The sequence below is a fragment of the Diabrotica virgifera genome, chromosome 3, assembly GCF_917563875.1.
Source record: "Diabrotica virgifera virgifera chromosome 3, PGI_DIABVI_V3a".
NCBI lineage: Eukaryota > Metazoa > Arthropoda > Insecta > Coleoptera > Chrysomelidae > Diabrotica > Diabrotica virgifera.
In genome coordinates, this window is record NC_065445.1 from 148,806,672 (window position 1) to 148,826,184 (window position 19,513).

A 19,513-nucleotide genomic window follows, 5' to 3' on the forward strand; every position below is an offset into this window, starting at 1 on the left:
GTGGGTCTTAACAATGGGCCATGTCAGACAAATTTAATAATTTTTACGAACGCACTAATTGAAGTCAACCATTTACTGCTAAACAAACCATACTTCGTTTTTTTCGTATTGAGATCAAGTCCATGTTCTCTACTTGACTTATATGTGCTATGCTGGATAAGTTTCATATCAGTTAATGTATTTTTTATGTTCCGACAACTTTTTCTAGGGGGTGAATGTGGGAATTCCCTCATTCTACGCTGGATCCGCCATTGTTCAGTAGTATTCTAAAGGTTGGGTGGAACTGCAGCTTTGCTGGTGTTGCATAACTGTGAAGCATTCATGAAAGCATGATAATTCTTACATCGCTCTAGTAGCACATTTTATATGGCCCTTCTTTGGTTTTCTGAGGACTTTTCGAAAGTTTTCTGAAGACTAAAATACGATGCATCTATTTTTAACCACAAATTCATATACAACACGCAATGAATTCCTCTGATACGTTAGCCGCCATCTTGATTTTAAAGTAGAAGCTGTTTTGCTCAATATCTCCGCCATTTTTAACTTTTCGACAAAAATGGTAGGAACTGAAATTGTTCCAAATAAATCGTATTTACAATTATTACAATTTCTTTTTAACAATTTTTGTGGTGAGGTCGATATTTTCGAGTTAATTTTACTTACAGTACACGCCCATATTTTTGACTATAATATTGCATGTAACTTTTTTGGTATTGTAATATAATTCAAATCCTTTTCACCACTTAAAGTCCCATGTTTTGTCTATATGTGGGAAAATTTTCAGCCAAATCGATTATGATGTATTTTGGGAATGGAGAAAAATGTAAAAACGGTATTTTAACGTTTTCTACACTATAAAATTTGATCAAAAGCTTGTTTTGAATCAAAGTAACTTGTTATAATTCCATATAATTACATTTTTGAATCCCTTCTATTAAAATATTATGTTTTTCATTGATACTTTACGATAGAAAATGCAAATTTGTATAAATAAACACCAAATCACTGTAAAATCGCATAAAATAACATTTTGAGAAAAAAAGAAGAAGAAGATTTCTTGACCCTAAATATCTTATTTTTACGTCCCGCAGAAGCTATATAACAATTTTCAGACAAATCGGAGGTCCAAAATTTTTTTTGCTCCAAAATTGAGTGATTTGAAATGGAACGACTGTATACAGAAATGGTTATTCATTTTTGAAATATACAAAAATTTAAGAGATAGTATAAAGAAAGCTGCCAAAGAAGCCTTGGGTCCAACAAGAATACAAAGAAGTTCCAAATATTGATGGAACAAAGAAATTGAAAAACTAGTAAAGTAAAAGAAGAAATTGTACCATAAATATTTAAATATTAATCGAGAAGAAGACTACCAGGTATATGAAGAAAAAAAGAGAAACGAGAAATAAGATAGTATTTAAATAAGGTAGATAGTAATTAGAAAGTAAAAGAAACATATGGGATAGAAAATGTAAAGAGATTGACACCTACATAGGAGGAAGGCAGTGTAGCGAATCTTGGAAATCCATAAACAGAGTGAAATCGGGCAAGAAAATAAAAAATTTCAAACAATTAATACAATATCAAGAATGGTTCCAGCACGGAAAACCTATCAGTGCCGTATTTCCCATTACGCAAATTACGCCTAGGCGTAAGGCGGCAAAACTGGGGAGGCGGCAAAATTTCAAACAATTATCAGGAAAACTCTTAAACTGAAATTATATACGGGGCCATCACCCAAAATCTATTTTACGTATAATACAGCTAAAACGAATGAATGTTTGGTAGGTTTCCAATGAAATCTAAAGTCTCCGCCTCGCCGTAACATGGTGGGGCAGAAGTACAATTGTTGGGAATGATTATTTTATCTGACTGTAACAAAAGGATACCGCTTATCTGCTGCGCGATTGCCGCAAAGAAGCCGCTTTAGATAAGAGCCGCGCTACTGATAGTAGTCAAAGGAAGTCGTAAGTGAACGTCAACGTGAAAGACAGTTGAAGATATGAGTGAGAGAGTGACTAGCAGACAGATTGGCTAGACAGAGTGGTTTTAGTAGTGAGATAGTGTTAAGTAAGTGTTATTAGTTATTATTTGTAAAGAAGTAGAAGAGTGAAGAGTATTGAGTATTAGAAATCTGTAAATATTAGTAGGTAAATAGTGCAAGTATTGTTATACTTATAAGTGGACTTGTTGAAATAAAGTAGTAGTTTAATAATAATAATAATAATAATAACTTTATTGCCCACATAATAATAGCTTTATTGCCCAACAGTTTCCCATTTATAGGACAAATACAGAAAAAAAATCACATAATTCATTAGTATAACATCTACAAAGTAATAGTAGAGACCTAATCTAAGTAAAGAGAAGCCATTTTTAACAAATCATTAAGTGAGCACGAAAAAATATCACAATGATTGCAAATACTATTATAATTCTTACACATGACAAAAAGAGGCGATTTAACTAATATATTTGTTCTTGCTCTTGGACACTTACATAAAACGTTTGATCTAGATCTAACTCGAGGAACGTTGAAATTAATTTGTGCTAATAAATCACTACAGTCAATACTGTTATGTAATAATTTATACAAAAATGTTAATGAACTAATTTCTCTCCTTAATTCTAAACTAACCATGTCAACTCTACAACATAATGTATTATTATCACATCCACGGTTAGGATAGATTCCATCAATTTTAAATATCAGATATTTTATAAGTTTTCTCTGTACTTTTTCAATATCTTTTGTATAACAATTATATATAGGATACCAAACTAAACTGCAATATTCTAATTTTGGACGTACTAGAGAATAGTATAATAATTTTATTGGTGTTATGTTGGTGAAGTTTCTGCAATTCCTAATAATGAAACCGTACATTCTCATAGCTTCAGAAACTTTTTGTTCAATATGCAAATTGAAAGTTAACTTGCAGTCAAAAATGACACCTAAGTCTTTGAGGCTATTACATTTTTCCAAAACAGAGTTCTGAATTATATAGTTAAAGTTAATTGTCGTCAATTTCCTGCAAAAACTCACTACTTTACATTTTGCAGAATTTAATAGTAGTTTGTTATTAGTACACCATGTATCAATAGCAGTTAAGTTACGCTGAAGTTCTAAACAATCGCCAATAGTGTCGATCTTACAGAAAATTTTCAAGTCGTCCGCAAAACACAATTTTTTACAGTTAATTTCTTGAAACAAATCATTAATATAAAGTAAAAATAATAACGGTCCTAGATTGGAGCCTTGCGGAACACCAGACTTAGACAGAATTAAATCTGACTTAAAGCCATTATAGAATACATACTGTCTCCTTCCTATTAAATAACTACCAAAGAATTTAATTAAATTAACAGAAAATCCTAAATTTGATAACTTGGATAATAAATACGGATGAACCACCTTATCAAATGCCTTCGAGAAATCTGTATATACGACATCAATTTGTCCTTGTTCATCTAATACTTCAGAAATAAATTGTGTCATCACTACCAGGTTTGTGACGGTAGATCGTTTATCTATGAATCCGTGTTGAAAAGGTGCAATATAGCCGCGAACACACGGATATATACGATTATACAGAACAATCTCGAAAATCTTTGAGAAGTTACACAACAGAGAGACAGGTCTGTAATTAGATATATCAGATTTAACTCAATTTTTAAATATAGGACATACTTTTGACTCTTTCCATATTTCAGGATATTTTCCAGTTTCCAAAGACAAGTTAAACAGTTTTTGAAGCGGTTTGACAAATATTCGTGTACAATCTTTAACTAGAAATGCTGGAATCTTATCTGGACCAGTCGTCATTTTATTTTTTAATCTTTTAAAAGCTTCAAGAATTTCATTTTCTTCAAATTTCAAAAAATTAATGGTTGGTAAATTAAAACCCTGAACACTGATGTCCTCTGGTTCATTATTGTCAGTAGATACATATACTTTTTCAAAAAATGTTTTAAAAGCGTTGACAATATCCTGGGGATTATCAAAAGTATTTCCCTCATAGCACATTTCACCTGGAATTCGCGATGACTTATTTTTAGTATGTACATAAGACCAAAATGATTTTGTTTCAATGGTAATACTGTCTTGAATGTTTTCAATGTAATTGTTATATGCAGTTTTAATTTGCTGTTTAATAACTTTGCGCAATCTTTTAAATTCTATGTGATATATTTCGTTTCCTGTTTTTCTATACTTTTGACGGTTTTTGGCTTTGAGTTTAATATTTTTAATAATATCTGAGTGATACCAATTTGGATACTTATGTTTATAATTTTTGTATACCGGAACATATCTATCAACTATTGTATACAATATATTATAAAATTGCTTTAATGCTATATTTACATCATCGTAATTATCTAAAAAGTCCCAATTAGTTTGTAATAGTTCAGAATACAGAGAAGTGAAATTTGCTTTCCGAAAATTATACATTTTCGAATTAGAATTTGGTAAAAACCTAATTTCCTTTTTTCCCAAATTATTAATCTTTATCATAAGTGCAGGATGATGACCATCTTCTTTAACCAGTGAAGAATTATCATGAATAATATCACATTTCTCTGATGACATTACTAAATCCAACAAACGACCTAAGTTATTAGGCACATCATTGTATTGAACTAAATTAAATAAACTTAAAAAATCTAATACAGTTGATGTTTTTTTATCTAATCTGCTTTGATCTACAAACTTGGGTACATTGAAGTCACCTAATATAACAATGGTTTCATCAAATATATCCAGTTGTTCTAAACATTCAAAAAAGTATTCGAAGTCTTCAGAACTTAACTTATCAATAATATAAAGAACTAAAACATAAAATTTTCTATAACCAACACAACATTTTACAGCTAACATATCGATTAGGGGAAACTGTAGATCGTATGTGGATACATCGATAACAGACGATTTAATCTCCGTCTTCAGCGCTAATAAGACGCCTCCCCCAGTGGTTTTATCTACAACATCAAATTTTCGATCCTTTCTATACACATCGTATTGATCAGGAAACAACTCTAGACTGGACACATCCTTGTTCAACCAGGTCTCACTTAAAGCAATAATGTCATATTCACCCTCACTTACACTAGTATAAAACTCTGAAACTTTAGAGTTAAGACCACGTACATTCTGGTAATAACATATAAGTTCACATCCTACAACACTGTCGGGCTCTATTGGTTTAAAGGCACTACCTTGGGTATACCATTCATATACTTGATTTTGAAAGATCCATTTCCACTCGCATTCATGTTGTTTAGTTCAACCTTTACATTGTTGTAATAATTAATTTGATTTCTAGTTCGATCAAATGACATTGACACATTTTTGTAGTTCCCATTTCTTAGAAATTTAGCTTGCCGTATTAAAGCAAATACATCATTTTCATCATCTAATATGACCTTAATTGGTCGAATTCGCCCTTGGTTAACTTGCCCAAGTCTGAAGAGCTTAATGTTGGCAGTATTCACATTAGGACTTACGCTTGAGATTATTTTTTGAACTTCAGACTTATCGCTAATCTTACGATGATCCTCAGATAGTTGTTGATCCTGTTCCGGCACACCAAAGAAAATAACATTTCGTTTTCTTTTATTTCGTTCGTTGATTTCTTGTATTATTTCTTCCATTTCTAGTGGGTTCGAAGAAGATTTCAAAATCTGGTTATCATTTTTTAGGGCTTGTATTTCAGCCTGAAGTGAGAGAATTAATGATTTTAAGTCCTTAATCTGATTACCAATTTGTCTACAATTTATGCAAGACCAGTCACATCCCTTCTCTTCATCATTAATCAGTTCAAGCTCATTTGCACTAATGTTAACACAAGTATGTCTAAATACTTTAGTACACACCGAGCATTTTAACATTAAATTTGGTTTGTATGATTTGCTGCAGCAAGAACATATTAAATTTGACGGCATATTTCCGAAAATACAGCTAACGATACGCTTATGTTCCTCCAAATACTTTAAAAAACAACAAGAAACAAAAAACAGACTGGAATGTGTTACCTTACTTTATGAATTCTTGTAATTAGCAAGCAATTAAAAATTATAATATACCTGTTCCAAAACACTAATTGCAAATCACTTTTTAGACTAGTAAAAAGAAATCACAACAAATATCAAATATTAATACGTTGATTCGGTTATTAAAGAGATTCGATGTTGCTTCGATCGTGTCTCAACTACTACTCTGTCCAATCTGTACTGTTTAAAGTTTTAAAGTGAGTTGTTTAAAGTTTTAAAGTGAGTTGTTGGTTTATTGAAGAACGAAGAACCCACGGAAAATACGACGGGTAAAAGTCGTAACAATATTCAATATTGTTCATCCCAGTCAGTTAGTTTAAACTGTTTAAAGTGTCGAGTCCAGTGTCGCAAAATTTTCAACACTATGAGTGACGGCCGAAAACGATTAAGTGGAGCGCAATACAAGACGCTTGCTGAGGAAAAGCGGAGAAAACTTCATGCAGTTTTAGACAAAACAAAAAAATTAAACAACTATTTTTTAATTAAACCTACAACTACAACTTCCAAAGCGCAAACACATGATTCGGATTCGGAATCGGAGACTGTTACTGCTGTGTCTGCTGTACCTATACCACCAGATAATGCGGAAGCGATGGACACGGAGCCAAGTGAGAGTGAGTATCGATTATGTCATTATGTGAATAAATGTGTTTTTTAACTACATTGCTACTCTTTGACTCTTTGGGCATCTCTTTGGCTCTTTGGCATATTTTAAATTTTCATTTAAATGGAATGCCCTGATTCTGATTGCCCTGTATATTTTGGGCTGAAATGAAACATAATTTTCTCAATTTTCGACACTTATATGGTATCTTCGTTTCTTTGTACGTAACTGTTAATAATTGTTAGTCCTATCAAAAAAAATCATTGGGGGTAACTTTAAAACGGTAAACACAAATTTTAAAATTACCATCTCGTTTATGATATGGGGGAAAATAAAAAAATTACAATTTTGAAATGACTTCATAAATCCTTAATTAGTAGAGTTACAAAAAAATGTTTGATGTAAAATTTTATTTATGAAAGTTTTACAATATTATACCATCTTCGATTATCAAAATGCAAATTTTTAGTTTAGAGGCATATTCGCATATTCGCATATTTTATTGTTCTAGGGTCAGAATGTAAAATAGAAGCATCTGCATGTGCATCAGCTTCAGTAAATCCACAATGTTTACAAGCAGTTATCAGTAACGACCCTGTCGAATGGAAGGCCAACGATGCTACTATCGATTATTTGTTGTCCTTACCAAATGAAATATGCCAAAATACAGATGAGGATTTTTCACTAACAAAAACTGTTATTGGCAATAAGACACGGTATCTTACTAAGAACGTTTTCCGTCGGAAACTTGCCAATGAGGAAGAACAACCTCGTAGATACTTAATATATTCACCATCAAAGAAATCCCTGTTTTGCATTCCATGTCGTCTTTTCGGAGGAACCTCAAAAATGGCCACTGATGGCGAAAATGATTGGAGTAATGTAAATAAAATTTTGAATTTACATGAAAACTCCCACGAACACGCCAAATCCCAAGTAACCTTATTGCGGCGTCAACAAAAGCAAAACCAAATTGATTCATTGCTGTGTCAGCAAATAAGACTCGAAGAAGATTACTGGCGAAAAGTGTTAAAGCGGGTGGTTGCAGTGACTAAAAAATTGGCTTCCAGAGGTTTACCGTTTAGAGGAACAGTTGAAAAATTCGGCAATCCAAACAACGGAAACTTCATGATGTGTCTGGAGCTCATAGCGGAATTTGGTCCGTTTTTAACCACGCATGTATCTCAGCACGGAAATCCGGGAAGTGGTAAAACGTCATACCTCTCATCTACAATATGTGAAGAATTTATCGACTTAATGTCGACTGAGGTTCTGAATCACATTATGTCCGAAATTGGAAAGTCAAAATACTATTCAATTATAATTGACTCAACACCCGACATGGCACATATTGATCAATTATCCGTAATCATCAGATATGTTACAGAAAATGGAAAACCAGTAGAGCGCTTCGTTGGCTTTTTGCCAAATGTGGGACATAAATCTGAAGATATGGGAAATGCTGTAATTTCTAAATTGGAGAAGCACAATTTGGAATTAAAACATTGTCGTGGTCAGTCCTACGACAACGCTAGTAATATGTCCGGCTGTTACAGTGGTTTACAAGTAAGGATTTTGAAACGCAACCCGCTCGCTGATTACCTACCATGTGCCGCCCATTCATTGAATTTGGTTGGCGTCTGCGCTGCCGAATGTGCCGGAGAGGCTGTAACGTTTTTTGAAACGGTGCAGAGCCTATATACTTTTTTCTCGGCGTCTACTCGTCGTTGGGAAATTCTACTTTCCAATTTAAAACCCGGCGCTAAAGTTCCAAAACGAGTCGACGGAACAAGATGGTCTGCACGCCATGATGCCTTAATGAGCTTACGCGGGAGCTGGAGCAATTATTTAAATGCTTTGACAACAATTGAAGAAGCGGTTTCAGAAAAACCAACGGTTCGAACGGAGGCAGCTGGGATTAAACGTCGCTTAAACCGTTTCGAATGTGCCTTCATGTCGGTTTTTTGGGAAGTGATATTAGAGCGTTTCCATAAAACCAACAAAACTCTTCAGGGCGTCGATATCGATACTGGCGACGTAACTAGACTCTTTTTATCATTGATAAATTTTGTCAAATCTTTGCGAAATACTGCCATGTTTGAAACGTACATTGACAAAGCCAAAAATATTATGGATGAAAGATACGATGATGACCATCAAAGAAATCGGAGACGTAAACTTTTCCCAGATGAAAATAGGGATGGTGACACAATTCTAACAGGAAGGGAACAGCTAAAAGTGGACACATATTTTTCTATACTTGATAGGGTTTCAATGGAACTGAACAAAAGATATGAAGCATATGACAGTGTTTTCAAAAAATTTGGATTCTTTTACGTTATAAAAGAAAGTTCGCAAGAACAGTTAATCAAAAGTGCCAGGTACCTACAGGAATGTTATAAGGACGATCTGGAGGATGCGTTTCCAACAGAATGTTTGCATTTCTCGGAACTGTTAAAAGAAACAGACATAAAATACGAAAAATGCACTTTATCAAATATGCTCTCGCACATTCGACAATACAATTTGGAAGCAGTTTTCCCCAACGTTGAAATCGCCCTACGTATATTTGTTGCTATGGCTGTCACAGTTTGTTCGGCGAAGCGCTCATTTTCTACCCTCAAACGATTAAAGACATATTTAAGATCAACAATGGAACAAGAGCGATTAAATGCATTGACAATTTTGACGATAGAATCTGATTTGACCACAAGCTTAGATTTTGATAATATTATAAACTCGTTTGCGGCTATGAAATCCCGGCGAAAACTAATATAATATTATTATAGTTCATATAGTTGTGAAAATAAATATTTAAATTTAAAATTCTGGCTTTATTGCTGTTTTTACCTAGCTAACCTAAGGGCGGCATTTTTTAACTGGCGTAGGGCGGAAAATTGGTAAATCCGGCACTGAATGCACAAAGACAGAAATACAAGTAGAAGGAGAAAAAGTTAAAAAAATAGATCAACAGTGGAAAGGGCATTAAAACAACTTAACAATAGAAGATCACCTGGACCAGGAGAAATCAATGCAGAGCTATTAAAATATGGTGCAAACAAATTGTATGAATTTCTAGCACACATATTTCAAACTGCGTCAATGGCGAAGATGTTCCTGAAGAATGGCGAATAGCTTATATTACATCGATATCTAAAAAGGGAAATAAGTTGTCATATAATAATTATAGAGGTATTTTTGTAAAAAAATTTAATAAGCATGCTATACGAGAAGATACTTGGGGATTTGATCGAAAAAGAGTACAAAAATTATGAAGAGGAAGAACAATGCGGTTTCCGAGTTGGTCGATCCTGTACAAATAATGTGTTTTGTTTAAAACGAATAATTAAAAAGATAATACAGGTAAACAGGGGGAAGTGTACTTTTGAAGTGGGTAAAATAAATAATTCCTAGCTGAGCGTTTTCGGCTTATAAAGCCATCTTCAGAGCTATGGTCAAAAAGTTAAAAATACCACTATGACCATAGCTCTGAAGATGGCTTTATAAGCAGAAAGCGCTCAGCTAGGAATTATTTATTTTACACACTTCAAAAGTACACTTCTCTCTGTTTACCTGTAGTCATAAGTGTGTACAAAAACTATTTCAGTCTTTACATTTGAAAAGATAATAGAAAGACATAGACCAATACATCTGATTTTTCTAGATTTACAAAAGGCATACGACAATGTCCCGATAAGTAAACTATTAGAAGTACCTCAAAGCACCAATATCAATCACACACTTACAACAGCTGTTCAAAATACATACAAGAATATGGCATCTGCCATAAACATTGAAAAGAAACTATCAGAACCGATCAAGGTGAACAAAGGTTCACGCTAACCTTGTTATATTTCCCCAACACTATTTAAAATATAGTAAGAGTCGAAGGGCTTCAATTGCATATTATGTTACGCTAAGAGTCGAAGGTAAATGTAGGAAATTATTTTCAATTATCTACTTTTACCGCCAATTGTATACAATTACCAAGGACCGGCGGTAAAAGTATGAAATGATGAATTGAAAACAATAAATTTCAACAGCTTTTCAAGAAGTATAATTTTTATTGAACTGAACTAAAAACAAGAGACATTTTGTTTAACCTGAATTGAGTTTTTTGCCTGAATTAATAATACTACTTCACTTACTTACTATTTGTTCTGGCATGTTACTTGAATTTACACAGCCTTTCATTTTTTTTTATTTACTCTTATCTGTTTTACATTTACTTTTGGAAGCACATCGCTGATAGCCTTGCCCACCTGACAAAGATGTTTTTCTAACATTCTTGTGCAATGAAATGTTTAGTTTTAGAACCATGTTTAGAGAAATTAATGATTATTTGCAGATGGTAAATTGATTTCTGCTGTACAACTGTGGCAGTTCTTTAGTTCCCGATTCGTATAATAATTCATTTTAAACACTAATAATAACAGCCAAAAGCGTTATTGATTCACTGCGTGCTCTATCAACATCTGGCCTCTTAATTTTACCGTACCGGGAAATTTCAAGTTTGATGTTTTGAGCATTTTCTACGCTTCCTTTGAACGTGTCCGTTTAATTGCAACACAACTTTAAGAGGTGGATTGGAAAGTAAAGCGTGGGAAAATTTTGTAGATCGTGGGAAAATTTCGGCGTTTTACCCACCCCTAAATTTTAACGTGGAAAAATTTTGCGTGGAAAAATTTGCTATCTCGCTGTACCAAATTAAATCAACCCTGATGCCACGACCCCATATTTTATCTTTCTAATTACCTTATGGCACCTGGACCAATAAAATTAAACGTCATTTAAGCACCTTTTTTTAACCTAAGTACATACACTTTGCGCATGTCCACTAGTTTTTATTTTAATCTGACCAAACAGCTGTAAGAAAACCGGATTCAAATTATATTATATTAATAGAATTATTACAATTTGAAAAACAAAAACGCTTGTACTTGCTTAATCGAACCTACGTCCTTCTGATCGTAGATCAGACACTTTATCAGCTAGGCTGTGTTTTCTTGATATAAAACGATTCTTACTGCGAAAACTTTATAAAAATATATAGCCTGGGGCAGGTCACTCGCTGTCTGTTTAATTAACGATATTAAAAAGGTATATAAAGTGTAAATTATGATAGATAAGAGGTTAAAGATAGGATATAAGAGAAAAGTTGACTATCTGGGGAATATAATGAGAGGTAGCAGATACAGGATACTGCAGTTAATACTCAATGGAAAGATCGACGGCAAAAGTGGAATTGGCAGGAAGAAATATTCATGGCTTCGAAACCTTCCGTCAATGGACTGGCTTATCAGCAGGTCAATTATTACATTCCGCGTAAGATCGAGAACGAAACAGGCAAATTGTCATGGAAGTTACCAACACCTAAAATTTGGGCACTGTACTTAAAGAAGAAGAAGAAGAAGAAGAAGAAGAAGAAGAAGAAGAAGAAGAAGAAGAAGAAGAAGAAGAAGAGGTTAAATACAATTGGTTGAATGTTGAAATCAAACGAAGTATTGAGCCAGAAAATTAGGATAAAAAATAATATCCACATGGGGATGTGGGAATAGAAATAAGAACTAATCTTCTTCTTCAGGTGCCATCTCCGCTACGGAGGTTGGCAATCATCATAGCTATTTTAATTTTTGAGGCAGTAGCTCTAAATAGTTGTTTCGAGCTGCATCCAAACCACTCTCTTAGGTTCTTCAACCATGAAATTCGTCTTCAAGAACTAATGCGCTGGTTCTATTACATTAGGTAGGTCGTGGGAGTTGTGATCTGTTTAGATTGTGTACAGGATAAAAATAATACATATTTTCAAGTTTACATTTTTAATTACTACGAACTTTTTCCAACCTTTGTTACCCACTAAGATGATTTAAGGTGTACAGAGACAGCACTCGTTCCGGGCACACATGGATTTGGTTGCTACAGCAATTCTCACAACTGGTAACATTGTTAGGTATGGGGGCAACAAATCGTTTCGTGCTGTTCACTGGATCCCCCCAGTAGAGCTCCTCACTGGTAGTTTTATGGCATGGTATATATATCACAAAGCGGTCTGGATATTTAAGTAAACATGACGTATGTACATATTCAAATCACCTCCCCACATACGGCGGTAAGCATGCCATGGTTATTAAAAATGTGTTGGTTCACAATGAATGGTATGGTTATCATAAGGTTGTGCATGATTGAACCAGCCAAAGGTACACCCAAATACAGGCGTATGGTGGTCGAACCTGCAAACCGTGTCTGTCATGGTTACGCTACGTGTGGCTATAACAAGTCTTTCGAAACTAGAAACCTGTAATTAAAAATTTAAAAATTGAAATAATCAATGTTGTGAGGTTGCTAATTTAAATAATTAATTAGTTAAATTTCAACGACGAGTTTTTTATAGTCCATGAGCTAATACAAGCCCTAAATATAGCCAAAACGTGAGTAGATTAAATGAGAACAATTATTACATACATTTATGTTTAGTAGGTATTCAATGATAAATAAAGCCGGTCTACCTTGTTGAAATTTCAGTAAAACTAAACGCACCAACATAATCTGAAATAATTATACACTCTATAAAATTAACTACTGTTTTTTCGAACAGGAGAGTTACAGACATATTGGTTAAAATTTGGTTAAAATATTTTGGTTTTGGGGTTTTCTCAATCTATGAGTTAAAACACACTATAGTGTTTTTTAATTTGTTACAATTTAATTAAAATTATAAATTTTCGTCACAAAATCAGAAAAAATCATAAAACACATGGCGAGTGCCGATAAGTGGAGGGTTTCGTTATCGGAGAGCGAATTAAAACTATTTAACCTGAGACAGCAGCTTATTAAAGTGAAAGAAAGACAGAAGGGAGATAAAAATCTAGAATAAAATTCCAGAAAAACTGGAAAATACCGAGTCTGACTTATTAAAAGCATCGTTGGAAGTATGGGAAAAAGAATGCCAAAAATATAGAACAATGTTGTAACGTTTTAATAAAGTTGTAAATTTTCGTGAATAAACATTAGCTACTCCAATAAATAATTCATCAATTTTTTAAACTCCTTTATTCTGCAATCTGTCAGTAATGACAATAAGCGTCTTTGTTGATAAATGATTATGACATGTACAGGACGCTTCATTAAGCACCCTGTTTTATAATATAGCTATTGCTAACTTTGTGGCATTACCTCTACTATTTACAATATTTTACTATTTATAAAATATGTATATTACAAATTACTTAAACCTATTAACTTTGAAATTAAGTCTCTTGGTTTGAATTTTTTTAATCTTCTTTCTTCATGTTCATGTAAGTTTTCAAACAACCGCTTGGCTAACTCGTTAGGATGTACAGACACTATTTCGCGATATGTTGCACTATATTCACTTATCACTTCTTGCACTGTTGGAATTGCTAATTGTCTCGTTGGATCACATAGTTGGGTACGTAGTACGGAGCATCAAGAATCAGCCTTATCGTCTTGTTTTGGAACCTCTGTATTATATTTACGTTGCTGTTAGAAGCTGCTCCCCAGAGCTGGATACCGTAGATCCAAATGGACTTTATAATGGCTTTGTAGACCAGTAGTTTGTTTTCTAGAGACAACTTGAAGTTTCTGCCGATAATCCAGTATAGACGGCTTAGCTTTGGTCCTAACTGGTTGCGTTTAGAGAAAATATGTTTTCGCCATCTTAGTCTTCTGTCTAGGTGGATTCCCAAGTATTTTACATCTTCGGCTTGAGGTAAATTGTTGTTGTTAAGTTGTACTGGTGGGCAAGTTTCTTTACGAAGTGTAAATGCTACATGTGTAGATTTTAGTTCATTTGCTTTCATGCGCCATTTCAACAGCCATTTTTGTATCTTTTTTAAGGCAGATTTGACGTTGTCTTGATGCCATCTTTGGGTCTTCGTGTGAAGAGAGAGCAGCTGTATCGTCCGCAAATGTGGCTATTGTAACCATCGGTGTAGTAGGAAGATCACTTCTGTACAACAAATACAGGATAGGTCCGAGTACACTGCCTTGTGGTACCCCTGATTTTATGGCGTTCAAAGAAGAGTATTCTTGGTTTTGTCTGACAAGGAAGTGTCTATTGGTTAGGTATGATTTTAGTAGCAGGAAGTGGGGATATGGAAGTAGCTTCTTAATTTTGTAGAAGAGTCCAATATGCCAAACTTTATCGAATGCTTGTGACATATCAATAAATACAGCAGAACAATAACGTTTTTGTTGGAAGTCATCGTTAATCTTGTTAACTATTCTATGTACTTTTTCGAAGGTGCCATGTTTGTTTCGTTTCGGAATCCAAATTGGTAGTCTGGAATTAAGTGCATCATTTCTGTTATCGACTTCAGCTTTTTGACGTATATTTTCTCGAAAATTTTGGAGATAGTTGGTAGCAAGCTAATAGGTCGATAAGAGGTAACTTCTTTAAATTTTTTGCCTGGTTTGGGGATCATTATTATTTGTGCTACTTTCCAGATCTTTGGGTAGTACCCTAGTTTGAGGACGGCATTGAAGATATATGTTAATAAAAAAAATGCCTCCTATGTGCCTCCTGATGAGAGACTAATAAGTTTCGAAACCGGTAGAGGTCCTTATGATTGAATATGATGCGGCTGTATTTTCGTTTTTCAACGAAATTGAAAATAATTATTCATTTTCTATTTACATGTTTACTCTGATTGGAGTACAAAGGGAACCATTCTCGTTGAAACTTTACCGCGCTGAGCAGATGGGACGTGAATTATAAATTGTAAAATTCCCCCATCTTCTTTAGTCTCAGCATCCGTATGGCTTGCAAATTGTAGAAGCCTCGGAGGTGTAACCAGAGAAGGTTCCCATTGTTTTCAGTCTGGTGGGATGTATAGTAACATTACGTTGTTTTATATGCCATCAGAGTGAAAAACTTAGTCTTCTTTATATATGTTAATAATTTAAAGCATTTGGGTGTTGATTCCTGAAGCACTTTTCCTGTGATAAGATCATATCCTGGTGCTTTTTTAATGTCAAGTTCATTCATGATTACATTTCTGGTTTCACTTACAATTTTTTTTATAGGCAGGTCCATTTGGAAGGTTGCATTAAGTGTTTCATCTATTTCTTTATCTTCTGAATGCTGCTCTGGATCGTATGGATGGAATACTTTTTTTAAGTGTTCAGTAAAGACTTCTGATTTTTCTTTGTCATTTCTTGCCCACTTATTTCCGTTTCTAATTGGAGGATTGAACTGTTGAGGTTGTTTAAGCTTTTTTGTAGCCCTCCATAGTGTGTAGTCTGAGGTTTCCGTTGGGGTTAAAGATTCTAAATAATTCTGAATGTTTTCATTTTTACTGTTCGATAATATCTGTTTTAATTCTGTGGTAGCTCTGTTATATTTTCTTCTATTTTCTAGTGTTCTGTTTTTCATCCATTGTTTTCTCAGTTTTCTCTTAATATTTATTTTCTCTTTAATTGATTGGGGTAGTTCGTTTGCTGCTCTTTCTCGGTATATTATTGGAGTTGCGTTTCATGCTGCCTGTTGAATTTTTGTCGTTAGACCTTCTGTCGCGACGTTTATATCATTTTCTGTTTTAAGTGGTATACTTAGTGATATTAGATTATCTAAATTGTTTCTGTATTCATCCCAGTTGGTTTTCTATTATATAATTTAGGGGGCATTTCTTTTTTTTTTAGGATCTTTGAATGTATTGTGATTATTATCGGGGAGTGATCGGAGGACAGGTCATCAGATGTGGTCACCTTGCATTTTTTAATATCTAGGCCTTTGATAGTTGCGAAGTCTAACAAGTCTGATGGCCAGTAAGTAGCTTCATTAGTAGATAGGTATTTAAGGTTATTTGCATTCATTGCCTTTAATAGTTCTCGGCCTTTAGTGGTTGTTATACGTGATCCCCAAACGGTATTTTTGGCATTGTAGTCTCCGCCGGCTAGAAATTTATTTCCCAATGTCTTGAAGTATTCTTCGTATTGTTCTTGTTTATTGTTGTGTTTGGGAGGGCAGTATATTGCAGACATGGTTAGTGGACTAGAGTCGTTTGTTATAGTTACGCTCGTGGCTTGTATGTTTTCTTTAGAAAATTTTTCTCTCTCGAAGTGTTGAATATTATCCCGTATAATTACTGCGGTTCCTCCATGTGCTTTCTCGCTCGGATGTTTCGTAGTGTACACTTTGTATTTTGGTATACGGAAGTGGTGTTTTTCTGTACAGTGGGCTTCAGATATAAGCATCATATCAAGGTTTTCATTATTTATATATGACTTTACTTCATCAATTTGTTGTTGAAGGCCATTAGCATTCCAGACTCCTATTTTGAACTTATATTCCGCTGCCATTATGCAAGTTTATTAATGACCGTGGTTAGTAGATCAAGTATGGTTCCTATTTGTTCGGTAAGTTCGGTAAATTTTCTGCAGTAATTTTTTGTATGGCCTGTTGTTTGCTAAAACTCTAATTTCGTATATTTTTTTATTATTGTCTTTAGGCTCGAGATCTATGAAAAACATAGGTAGTGGTGGTTTATTTATTTTGTGTTTGATATTATATATGTTAGTCACTTCATGGTCCAATTCTTTTAAGCTAGTTTTATTGTCATCAGCATCAGTTGAATGGTGGTTTTATTTTGATTTAATCTATATGTATGGAACTGGGTTTCTTTCGCTTCTAACTCCTTTATTACAGGCTCGTAATGGTCAGCTTGATTAAGTTGGATCTTCACTGTGTCTGTGACTGGGCTCTTTATTGTATACTCGTTATTTGTAATTTTTTTAAGCAGTTCGTGTATAGGATTTACAGTACATACGTTATATACGGTTATTAATGGAGGTTTTTTGGTTTCGTTGGTTTCTTGTCCCTGTTCCATTGTTTCCTCATCTTCTTTGCTCAGATTTTCAAAACGATTTTTCGTTTCAATAGGTTTCAATAATTCATCATAAAATTTATTTTATTTAAGTAATGTGGGTGTTATGTTCCAACGCAATCATTATTCTTCCATAAATAATTATTGTTCCAATTTTAAACACAATAATCTATTGAATGTTGTTTAAAATACATAATCTTATTGAATCCATTATCTTTAAAAGCAAATAACTTGAAAACTACTTACCCTATCGCATTGAGATAAAAGGATGATATTTACGTAAAAAGTAACGAGGAATCAAAAAAACATGCTAAAATAATTATTACGACTGTGGTGTAGATTGTGAGGGGGAAAAGCGGAAAAAATTAAGTATATATCCCCACAGCACGCCTCTGGTAACAGCAGAAAACTATCTTTAAACACTAGTTAAAGTATCTTAACATGTGTAAACTGTTTGTCAAGTTTGAACAAAAAATATTGAAAGTTGTGTAAAGCAATGGGCTAAAATAATTTTAGAATATTTGAAATAAAACACCCTGTATCTCGATAAGGAGGAATATTTTATATAAGTGTTTTAGGTTACATCTTCGTATTTTATGCTAAGGATTCTCCAGTTACTATATGGACAATTCTTAATGAAACACCCTGTATAAATATAATTTTTAAAATGGAGGGTTTAGTATTTTATGTTATACACTGTAAGTGAAATATATTTAAAGGTCTTTTTGAATAATATTAACTGTTTATTAACCATAATTTTAATAATTAATACATATTTAAAATAAAAATAAACTTATGTTTGACTTTATTGTGGGAAAAAGGTTCATCGCTGCATTGATAAAATAAAAAAGTAAAAATTTAACTCAGATATTTGAAAGGCTTGAACAAAATTTGTAAAATTACAAAATTAGAATAAAATAGTTGTAAAATTTATTTATCAGAGATAAATATAATGGTTTAGCAGGGGTAGTAATCTTAATTAGGGTACTTACCGATGTAATTGATGCATTTTAATCGTCGTTAAAGAGAACCTCCTTAAAATGGGTATAATTTGTGAGGTTGGTATCGGTGGTGGTCAGGTTTTTAAAAGTCGTTTTTAACTATTCAACTCTACCCCGTAGCGCTAACTTCTTTTCATAATTTTCTGATTTTCTTGCTCACAAGTGTCCAATCACTTGATGAGCTGTATATTAAGGTTATATTTTTATTTACTTTGTTTAAGAATCTACTCCCGTTCATTAAGTAAATCTGTAACATTCCCTGGCAGTTCTGTAATTTGTATACTTAGTTAAATTATTATTTTAACGGAGAACCGCTCAAATGATATCTAGTCTGGGCTGATTATCGGAGAATAGGCCATTTTTGGGAAAAGTTATTTACCAGCAATTTTATTGTTGGAATCGAATTATAAGATCCTATATATTAATAATATAGGTATGCAAAGTCCTCAGATAGTGTGCTACTTTTTTTATAAACAAAATGGCGCACGAAAATCGTGTTTTTTTCAATTATTGCTCTATAACTCCGAAGATTTTAACTTTAAAACAAAAATACTAAAATAAAAATTCACCGTGATTAAATTCTGCATAGAGTCGCGTTTCTCCCGATCTGCTCCGACGAAAATTTTCCTCGGAAAATGCGGGTTTTCCCAACAAAATCTTTAATTTTCAAATAAAGTTTTAGATAAGTAATTATCTACCAATAATTAAATAATTTGGTGACTTAAAAGCCTTTTTGGTTTAGATTATAGTTACAGAAGCTGATGAAAACTAAACGAATATTTTAGCAACAATGCAATTGTTAATTAATAATTTACGGTCGCAATAATAACCAAAATAATTATCATACACTGATCAAGCTTTGAAATCTTATAAAGATGAGATGCCTATTTAATATTTTGTCGACAAAATATGAATTTTTTATTTTTTTGCATAATCTTTAAATGTTTAAAAAAAATAGTTATAAACAAATTAACGTTTCTCAAAAAGTTTTTATTATATTATAATTTTAAAAA

At 33.3% G+C, this 19,513-nt stretch overlaps 1 protein-coding gene across 4 annotated transcripts in view; it reads right to left on the bottom strand.

Moving 5' to 3' along the window:
• The window catches only part of LOC114335457 (retinaldehyde-binding protein 1-like), a 64,906-nt gene that overhangs the window by 7,645 nt on the left and 37,748 nt on the right, over positions 1-19,513 (bottom strand). Inside the window, exon 4 of one of the 4 annotated variants that reach the window (XM_028285698.2) lies at positions 12,458-12,950. The exons of the other annotated variants lie outside the window; for them this stretch is intronic. Coding sequence (XP_028141499.1) covers positions 12,783-12,950 — 168 coding nt within the window. The 3' untranslated portion in view covers positions 12,458-12,782. Of the gene's footprint in view, positions 1-12,457; positions 12,951-19,513 lie in introns of those variants that run through there. 4 annotated transcript variants of the gene reach the window in all.